The following is a 9,873-nucleotide window of genomic DNA, read 5'->3' as shown; positions in this document are numbered from 1 at the left end:
AGAAACAATTAACTGTTTCGAGATCCTCTGCTAAAGCAAAGTACAGATCAATGTGTGCTGCTGTTGGGGAAATTATTTGGCTAGTGAATTTATTGGCTGAGTTGAAAGTGTTGGTTACTTTGCATGTGAAAATGTTTTGTGATAATTCAGCAGCGATTTCCATTGCTGCTAATCCGGTTTTTCATGATCGGACTAAACATTTTGAGGTGGATCTTTTCTATTTGCGTGAAAGGATCTCAGCTGGTGTTATTCAAGTTCTCAAAGCTAAATCTGCAAGTCAACTTGCTGATATATTTACAAAGGGATTATTCCCGGTTCAACATGACTATTTATGTCAAAAGTTGGGCATGTTTGAGTAATGAATTGTGGGTGGGTGGGTGGGGGGGGGGTGTTAAAAGGTAATTTTAACTACATACAATTCATACTCTCGATATTAAAGTGTTAGTTATTTTTTTTTAATATGGTTTTATGTTTATTTGCATATTTTTGTGAATGCCGGACCTGGTTATAAACATCGTGTGAACATTTCTTGAAGTAGTAGGCTGAAGTTTTGAGCTTAACAGAGTGGATAAGAGCAGGCCCATTATTTTGTAAATGCAGTGATATAACATCCAGATATGGATCTGGAGGGAAATCTAGTAGTCACAATTTTCTCTCAAGTTCTTTCATCTCTTGAACTTGTTTTCTGTATGGTTTAGTATTGTAATCAAACCTATTGTATTTGGTTAATCATTCAAGCATTATGAAGATTCCTTCTTATATTCGTGACACTTTTTTTATTTAATCGATTCAATAACTGAGTTCATATTAGCTCGAGAGGTTACTCGAGCCAACTCATTCAAGTTGAATATAATCTAAGTTTCGTTAAGTTAATTTTCACCGAGTCACGTGTTAATTGAATAACCAAACGTTGATACCTACATATTTTTTTAGTTTAGAAAGGTTCTTAATTTATAAAATATTAATGTATTATTTATAGGGTATAGTACAATTAAAATGATGAGACATGGATCGGTTGGTAGGGTGATGAGGGTACACAAAAATTCCCGTGAGACCCATCCACATCAGCCCATAATTGGTGAGACACGTGGTATCCGGTGGTGCCAACAAGCATATATCCTCATATCCATGTATGTACCAATGACTGGTATAAGTCTAACGTACGTCACCTCATAAGGGCTTCATTTTTATTTTTTTAAATTTTCAAAAAATCTATTAACTATAGCAAGGAGCTAGAAAACACAAAATACAACCAACCACCAAAAGCAAGCACACAAAACACGAGCTACTTCATTACAAGTGAAAAATACATTAATCTTCCCACAAAAACATGAACCTTTTCAACATATTTTTAATCTAAAAAAAACCAAACACTTTTATCTCTTCCAACAAGTTATTTAGTCGGATAGAAATCCCTTTATGGACCAAGGCATTTTGTTTCTTTCAAATTTTGTTAGTAAGTTTATTATTGCATAGTTCAAGCCTTGTTTGATGTTTAGGGGTTTTGTCTATGTGTTTGCTAAGTTATTTGTATTGGCGACTTGGTGAACTGTTTTTAAGATGTATTTTGGTTGGTTATAATGAAAGTTTGTTTTAAGATACATTTCGGTTGGCTAAAATGAAGGTTTGGTCATTCCATATAGTTATTAAGAGATTTAACTAAACAAATATATTTCTTTTAGCACAATATAGTTCAGAGGGGTAAAATAGTCATTTAGATGTTCAACCAAACAATACTTAGTTACCATCTATCATATAATTCCACGCGCCAAGAAAGAGCGTGAGAACTGGAAACAGTGATGATTCTCGTGTGGAGCAAAGCAAAGTAAAGCATATACACCATTAAAGTCATCGCTTCACAGTTTTTTTAGAAACGGTGACTTTCTTATATTTAGGCTACCGCACTCTTCAAATTTGGAGAGCCCCGATGCCCCACTCTGGCCAGACTATGTTGTCTTAACCGGGCCCACGTTGGCTTCAAAGTTTGACTTGGGCGTTCCCCCGGGAAACCATACCGCCGACTGCTACTTGACAGCCGTTCTGCCACCACAAGAGTAGAAATCTCTGGCGTAACACACAGTGGTAACCCGGGTGGGCTCAGAATTCGAATTGACAACCTTTGCACAAGACCTAGCTCAAATCCTTCATTACCAATATCCATCCAAATATGACATAAGTGGAATTCGAACTTAAGTCTCCATTGAAGAACCCAAACCTCTTACCACTAGACCACAGGTGACGGATATCGCTTCACAGGCACCTTTAACAACACAACAGTATCAGGATCTAATATCTATTATTATTATTATTATTATTATTATTATTATCCCAACACAAGTCCCAAGCTCCACCAACCAACCAACCACTCACAAACCAGGTCACTGCTATTTTCATTATTCGCTCTCAGTTAGGGTTTACAATAACAATGGCGATGTACCTAACTCCAGCTACCGGTCCTAAGTCCGCCGCCGCCGCTTCTCCGCCTCTCTTCTCCGGCCTCCGCGCCACAACTACTCAAACCTTCTTTCAACCTCACACACGTCCTCTGTCCAATCGCCCTTCTAGAGCTATCGTCGCCATGGCTGGCTCCGGGAAGGTATAACTATCATTTTTATCTATTATTATTATTATTATTATTATTATTATCTCTTTGTGTCTCATCTACCAGTCTGAACAAAACAAAACATATTAACTAATTAATTAATATATTATCTGGTAAAACATTAAAACAGGTGTTCACTTGTAGCTCAGCTCTTTTTATTGACTATAAATAAATATTATATGCTTATCTGTTCTTGCTCTGAAAATGTTTCTCAAATTTTAGACAATTTATTTATTATATAATAATAATAATAATAATAATAATAATAACAACAACTTTCTTCATTTTTAATGCTGTAAGAGTTAGTTTTTAGAGAGCAAATTGGTAAACATAGGCTGGAGATTGCATAGGCTGATTAACTTGATTTAACCAGCACTTGAAACATGTTTATTACTTGAATGTAGCTTTGACTAATCGATATATAAACATGTAAAATACCGAATTATGAAAACTCTTAGGTGTAATGAATCTTGTTCTGGTTCTCAAGACAGGTGCAAGTGATGTAACTACGATTTCATTTGATGTTTTCAAGTGAGCCTTTGATTGCACTGTTTTCTCAACATTAGTGACTAACAATTTTTACTTTTCTTTTGTTACAGTTCTTTGTTGGTGGCAACTGGAAGTGTGTAAGTAACCTTGATTCTTATTTCCTCATTTATTGATTAAAAGTCCGAAACACCACAAAGTTTTGCCAACCAAATTATAATTACAATGAATCTTTGTACCTGCCATCTTTGTAACACCATAAGTCTGCCATATATCTTTGCTCTTTTAATTATAAATATTAACATGTAATGAATTTCTACCTTGGTGTCTGAATGGTAAATATAATGTTTTTTTTAATACGCATCACTTGCAAAACATTGTATACAAAAGTGAATGTATATGTAAAACCTTTATGAATTCTGCTTGGTTTTTAGTTTTTGTTCCTAAGTCCAGCTGACAGAATTTATGAAACTGTTCATCTTTTCACCATAGTGTTTGAAAGCGTGACTGTTATTTTTGTCTCACATAGCTGTAGTTTCATCTAATGATTTGTGTTGTAATTTTGTTTAGAATGGAACAAAAGACTCTATCAAGCAGCTAGTCTCAGACTTGAACAGTGCAACTTTGGAGCCTGATGTTGGTTAGTTGTTCTATCTTCATCTCTGTTCTATTAAGTTGCAAGATTTACCATGTCAAGACTATCTAACATTAAATAAGATATTGACATGTTACCGGTTTTCAAAATTTATCAAATGCGATAATATTATTATTTACTAAACGGGCCATTTTTTTGTTATGCTACATGTGGAATCAAGTGTTAACTTTTTCTGAAAAAAATAATTACTTTTAAAGTTCTTGATGTCTGTGGTATATCGTGTTCTGGTGTTCCTAGAAACTGTTGGTGTTTTATTATTATTTTATATTTGATATTTACTGTGCAGATGTTGTTGTGGGACCCCCTTTTGTTTACATTGATCAAGTAAAGAACTCATTAACCGATCGCATTGAGATAGCTGCCCAAAATTCTTGGATCGGGAAAGGTGGAGCATTCACGGGAGAGATAAGGTGTTTTTTCTATTTAATTTAATATTTTACTTGATATATGTGATAAACTATGGTCAAAGACTCAAAACTTGCTAACTACCATCAGCACACTAACTAAAAGGTTGTATCGTGCCATCTTTATATGTTTGTTTTTCCTTTTTGGAAAATTATATTTATTTTTTCCTACACAGGAGCACATATAAGCTGCCAGACTAAAAATACATTTTATTTACAAAAGGAGAATATATTCCCCTTTTTCTTTGGTTGACATCATCTTAACATACACATATATGCTTTTTTGAATCTTAAATCCTACATTTGTCTTTTAGTACAAAAGAAAATTTGAAGTCAAAAATTAGTTTTCATAATACTAAAGACCAAACAATATTTAATCAATAACCAATATTTGTATTTCATTTGAAATAATATCGACCAATTGTTTTTAATTCAAACACTTACTGTAACATTTTTTTCAAATAAGATGCAACTTAAATTTTTAACCAAATTTGTTGTCATGCAACTCCAACGTATCAAACGTATTGGGTTTAATCCTCTTTTGTAAGAATCCAAATCTTTTGTTTGACTTTTGGTTTAATAGAAAAAATGAGTTAGGTGTTTATCACCATTTATATATATATATAAGATTTCCTTGGAATGAGCATCAATTAAAAAATCCTCATCTTCTTGGAACAATTCCCAATGACAATTCATGAGTTTCTTTGAACTTTTAATATCTTAACTTCCATTTAGATGAAATTTACAAACGCTAAAGCATGCAGAACTCGTTCGGGCCAAACTGCATATGCCACAAATAGATGTGACATAACTTTACAATCCTTTTAATTGCAGTGCTGAACAATTGAAAGATATTGGATGCAAATGGGTAATTCTTGGGCATTCTGAGAGGAGACATGTGCTCAAGGAAAATGACGAGGTGATTTAATTTTTTGTAAATCACAAAATGTGAAAAATTAAATTTTTTCATAAGCAAACATATAAGGCTCAGACAGGGTTTGCTGATATGAACCGATCAAAGCAAACAAAAGGTGTTTTGTTGAATATTTTACTCGTCAAAGAAGAGTTGTTTTCTTTGGTCAAATACTAGTGACGGACAAATAAATAGTTTTTCTATTATGATTTAAAAGTTCTTATTGTTAGTTTTCATTTTATTAGTTTTTCTTGTTGACCAAGTTGGATAAAAACTAAAACCATAAATAGGGATTTTTTTTTGGGGGGGGGGGGGGGGGGGGCGGTGTGTTTCTACATCTTGAACATTGGAACTATTTTGTATTTTTCTTTATTTTAATGTTTGATTTGGGTTTTATCATGAGTGTTCATAAACCGTTGAACTCGCTCAAACCAAAGCAAGTCGGTCGCTTCAGTTGTTGACTATAATGCCTTGTTAACCGAACCGGCCATTTAACCCTGTTTATTTATTGTTTTTTTTCTGTTTTGGAATATGCACTTATGTATATGTAGTATATTCATGAATCATTTTTATCATATTAAGTTTTCTAAACTAATGATTGTAAAACATAAAAAATCATCATCATCATCATCGTACTCAGTATATCCCACCAATAGCAAAGCTATGGTAGGGTCTGAGGAGGGTAAGATGTAGACAACCTTACCTCTACCCCGTAGGAATAGAGAGGCTGCTTCCGGTGAGACCCCCGGCTCGATAGTAGTTTTGCATCAAGCCTTGAACTAAGGCACATAACACTCAACCATCGGGACACCGGCCGATTGGTGCATGTACCCTTGTCTTTCGACTATCAACGCCACCACATGATGCCTGATTAACCTTCCGCCACTTTTAACGTTATTTTCACGAGATTAGTAAAATAACGTCAAAATCAGTGCAATTTCACTTTTGCCCATCCGAGGGTTCACACATATATACCTTATATGCGCGGATCGCAAGCAGGGCGCGATTGTAAAACATAAAAAAAGGTGGTTTAAATTGCAAACCCCAAAAGGCGATCCTAAAACCAGTAAACCACTAAAAAAACCTTCTTGTAGATTAATTATGTAGTTCCAATTTCAGTTTATAGGTAAGAAGGCTGCGTACGCCTTGAGTCTGGGTCTTGGAGTAATAGCTTGCATCGGAGAATTGTTGGAAGAAAGAGAAGCAGGCAAAACCTTTGAAGTTTGTTTCAATCAATTGAAAGCCTATGCAGGTATGCTTCTAATCATGATTACATATTACCAATATGACCAATAAGTAAATATAACATGCATCCCTGATTATGTGCAGATGCTGTGCCCAGTTGGGACAACATTGTGATCGCATACGAGCCTGTGTGGGCTATTGGAACCGGTAAAGTGGCTTCACCTGAGCAGGCTCAGGAAGTACACGTGGCTGTTCGTGATTGGCTGGCTAAAAATGTGTCAGCTGAAGTTGCGTCTAAGACACGTATCATCTATGGAGGTATTAATATATATTCATACATCTTATGAGAAAATCAAGAAAACTACTACCAACCATTAATTTGTTTTTCCATTTCTTTTAATTATAAGGCCAGTATTGTAAAAATAAAAAAAGTTATGTAGCTCATGAAGTTACATATATGTATCTCATAAGAGTTACGCATGTGTAGCTTACGAGTTACATATGTAATTCACCAACTACAAATATTAATAAGGTATACAAAGAATGATTTTTAATTTTAAATTGATATTTAAAAGCGGGATTCTTGAAGTTTACTCGTATCTTTTAAGTTTTCTTGTGATCTCTTCTCTACATGCATATATGTATGCATATAAATGCACTTTAGCTCTTATGCTGCGTGATTAATTACCTCCCTAGGATCTGTAAACGCAGGCAACTCAGCTGATCTGGCCAAAAAAGAAGACATTGATGGATTTCTTGTTGGTGGTGCTTCTTTAAAGGTACTACTTTTTTATTCCTTGGCTCCAGAAAAAAGAAAAAAAATGCATTTAAAATGGAGTAGGGGGAATAGGACTTGTCATGCAGCAGCTTAAACTTGTCAATTTCCCATCTTATAAGTAATAAATGTGCTAATTACAACTACAAAATTTTACTTTTAGAATAGTATTCTAGATCTGTGAATAAAATTATTTAAGGGATTGTAAGTGTCAACCCATTTAACCCATTCCAACTTTAGCCAACTTTTTTGTGGTTCGATTCATTTGAGATAAAACACAAACCGAGTCGATTCATTTGTTTGGAAATTATCACATCTAATTCAAACAATAATTATGTGCAAAATGCTGTTGAAGTTTCTGACGCGACATAAACTTTAACACAAAATTTCTGTGTTCAGTTTAGTCTTAACTCTAAAATCGTGTTCGGGTCAACCAGGTTGACCTGTTAACACTTTTATTTAAAATGCAGATAATAAACTAACTTATATTCCATACTTTCCAGTCAATGGATGATAATGCATGTGAATTTTATGCAGGGTTCTGATTTTGCAACCATCATTAATTCCGTGACGGCCAAGAAAGTTGCTGCTTGAACTTGATGATCAAGTTTCGTTTGGTTTTGGGTTCAGGGCAAGTTGTATCTTAGAGTGTATCGTTTTTTTTAGTTCAGATTACGATCCTATTTCGCGCCTGAAGCCATAAAAATTTGGAAAATATCTGTGCAATATTTACAATGTGCCTTTCCTTGCACACAAGATTTGTAATAGATATTGTAACCCCTGGTCCATAAGTCTCTTGGTCATACTTCAAAAATACCAAGAACACAATTTGAAATAAATTTAATGGGAAATTTATGCAAATGCACTTTTGTTTTCGGTTTACCGTCATCATCTGGATTGAAATCTAACTGAAATGATCAAAGAAAATAGAAAACATTTGGTTTGGTTTCAATTTCTGATTACCAACTATATTGGTTCGGTTACAAACGTTTACACAATCGCAATTAAACAATCCATGAGATGGCGAACGTAACTGCTTATCAGGGTTTTTATTTATTTATTTAATACTAGTATCACTGTGTAATCAGGAATTATGATTGATATGCGTTATAACCCAAAAGTGAAGTCCGATTGGTCGGTTAACCAAATCATAATCGGACTGCTCTATACGTTTAACCTATATCTGAAACTGAAATCAACCAAATTGCTAACTTTAGTAACTTTTGGCTATGGATTGAGTGGGAATTAATCCAATGCTAAAGTAGTTACAATCGTAATCCGTACTCAAAGAATATGTACCCTTAGATCAACCTATCAGCTAAGCAATCTCACCATTTATACACACATCTATATGTATGTATTGCACTATTGCGTGTGCATTTGATGGAGGAGTCGAAAGAGATGGACCGATTCGATCCAGACCATAGAAGGTTGGAGTCAAAACAAGGACGGAGATCCCAAACCATCTCTTTGCCACCTCTGCCTTTGGTTGCGGTTTGTGGCATTGTTGTCTTCTTGTTGTCTCTCTCACAATACTCAAACTTTAAGTCTTGGTCAACTAACTTAGGAGCATATCTCCAAATGTTGTTAATCTTAACACCTGTTGTTTTCGTCCTTTTGTTGTCTTCCAAATTGATCACCCAATGGTTGTGGTTAAGTTTGGGTTCTAGGAAAGGGAACCGTGCCATCAACATGATGAGCCTTGGTCATGTTTCTGACCCGTATGATGACTAAACCAAATAAGCGTTCAAAATAATATTCGGTTAGCGATTAACCATTTAATATGGCTGGCTTTGTGTACCACAAATTTCACAAAATGTAATAAAATCCAAGCAGTGTTTATGATATGTGTTTGTTTTTTGAATAACTTAAATAAATCCCATGTACATGTTTTACTTGCGAGCTAAACCATGTTAAAATCAACTCGGGATCGAGCAGCTCATAATATGTACCTCGAACCATCTTGTGGCTTGGCTATTGACTTGTTTATTTGATTGTAGTTGAATTTGAATGCTTTCATGGATGCTTTAAATATTAAAATATCAAGTTAATAACAATCTGTAACAACACAAGTCTAACATAACAAACTAATGATATATCACAAGAAAAATTATGGGAGAATTTATCTGAAGAAGCTATCTTCGGTTTAAACCGTAAACCTCAAACTCGACATGAATATGTATAGTTGTTCGAGCTGAATTGCTGGTGATTATTTATCTAGCTATTACTAGCGATATATGTCAGGAATTTTATTGTAGTAAACAATTTTATTTTCTTACCAAATTATGTTGCCAAACAAATGGTAATAAATAAAACATATGAAAAATAAGCTCGCATTTCACCTTGGTGTTAACACAATAAACCCAAGTGAGAAAGGTAGCTAAAAAAAGTTACGAGAGATGCTTCAACTTCAAGAAAGGCATATTATTAAGAGAGAGAGAGAAAAGCAAACTCTTATTTTAAACAAACTATTCTTGAGTTTTTTATTTAATGGTTTGGAAAAGAAAAGATAAGAAAATTTTACTTTTTTTATTTTTGAGTTTTTATTTTAAAAGAAAAGAAAGGGAATGGAAAGAAAAGTTGGGTCTTTTTTCCTCCAAAAGTTTCCTGCCAAATATGGCCGGATTGTGAAGGAAAGTTTATAGCCCATTACAATATTACCAATTTACCCTATTTTAATTCTCTTTTCCATTTGGCTATGAGAACATAATTGTAAAGTTAAATTTTTTTTTCTTATCTTTTCCTTCCGATCTAATTCAAGAATATAATTAACATTTTCTTTTCTTTTCTTTTCTTTTAACTCGAGAATCTCTTTTAAGTATATAATTTCTTTTTTTTTCTTCCTCTGTCCAA

At 34.0% G+C, this 9,873-nt stretch overlaps 1 protein-coding gene across 1 annotated transcript; it reads left to right on the top strand.

Annotated features, from left to right (window-relative positions):
• Positions 1 to 2,425: 2,425 nt before the first annotated feature.
• On the top strand, positions 2,426 to 7,901 carry LOC143567462 (triosephosphate isomerase, chloroplastic-like). The gene is made up of 9 exons (XM_077053878.1): positions 2,426 to 2,596; positions 3,202 to 3,228; positions 3,659 to 3,728; positions 4,030 to 4,153; positions 4,982 to 5,066; positions 6,180 to 6,312; positions 6,390 to 6,563; positions 6,942 to 7,024; positions 7,558 to 7,901. The coding sequence occupies exons 1-9, from the start codon at positions 2,426 to 2,428 to the stop codon at positions 7,612 to 7,614; spliced, it is 924 nt and encodes a 307-aa protein (XP_076909993.1). The 3' UTR covers positions 7,615 to 7,901.
• Positions 7,902 to 9,873: the final 1,972 nt, after the last annotated feature.

Source organism: Bidens hawaiensis, unplaced genomic scaffold, assembly GCF_021521415.1.
Source record: "Bidens hawaiensis isolate Kalapana, Puna unplaced genomic scaffold, B.hawaiensis_p1.1 tig00023406_1, whole genome shotgun sequence".
In the NCBI taxonomy this organism is placed as follows: domain Eukaryota; kingdom Viridiplantae; phylum Streptophyta; class Magnoliopsida; order Asterales; family Asteraceae; genus Bidens; species Bidens hawaiensis.
Note: the sequence above shows the minus strand (reverse complement) of the source record. Positions and strands in the feature narration are given on the sequence as shown.

Excerpts from the sequence above, each read along its gene's own strand:
- LOC143567462 (XM_077053878.1), top strand. The coding sequence starts at position 2,426 with ATGGCGATGTACCTAACTCCAGCTACCGGTCCTAAGTCCGCCGCCGCC. Across the intron at positions 3,229-3,658 it reads TTGGTGGCAACTGGAAGTGT|AATGGAACAAAAGACTCTAT; the intron begins GTAAGTAACCTT and ends AATTTTGTTTAG. Across the intron at positions 3,729-4,029 it reads AACTTTGGAGCCTGATGTTG|ATGTTGTTGTGGGACCCCCT; the intron begins GTTAGTTGTTCT and ends TTTACTGTGCAG.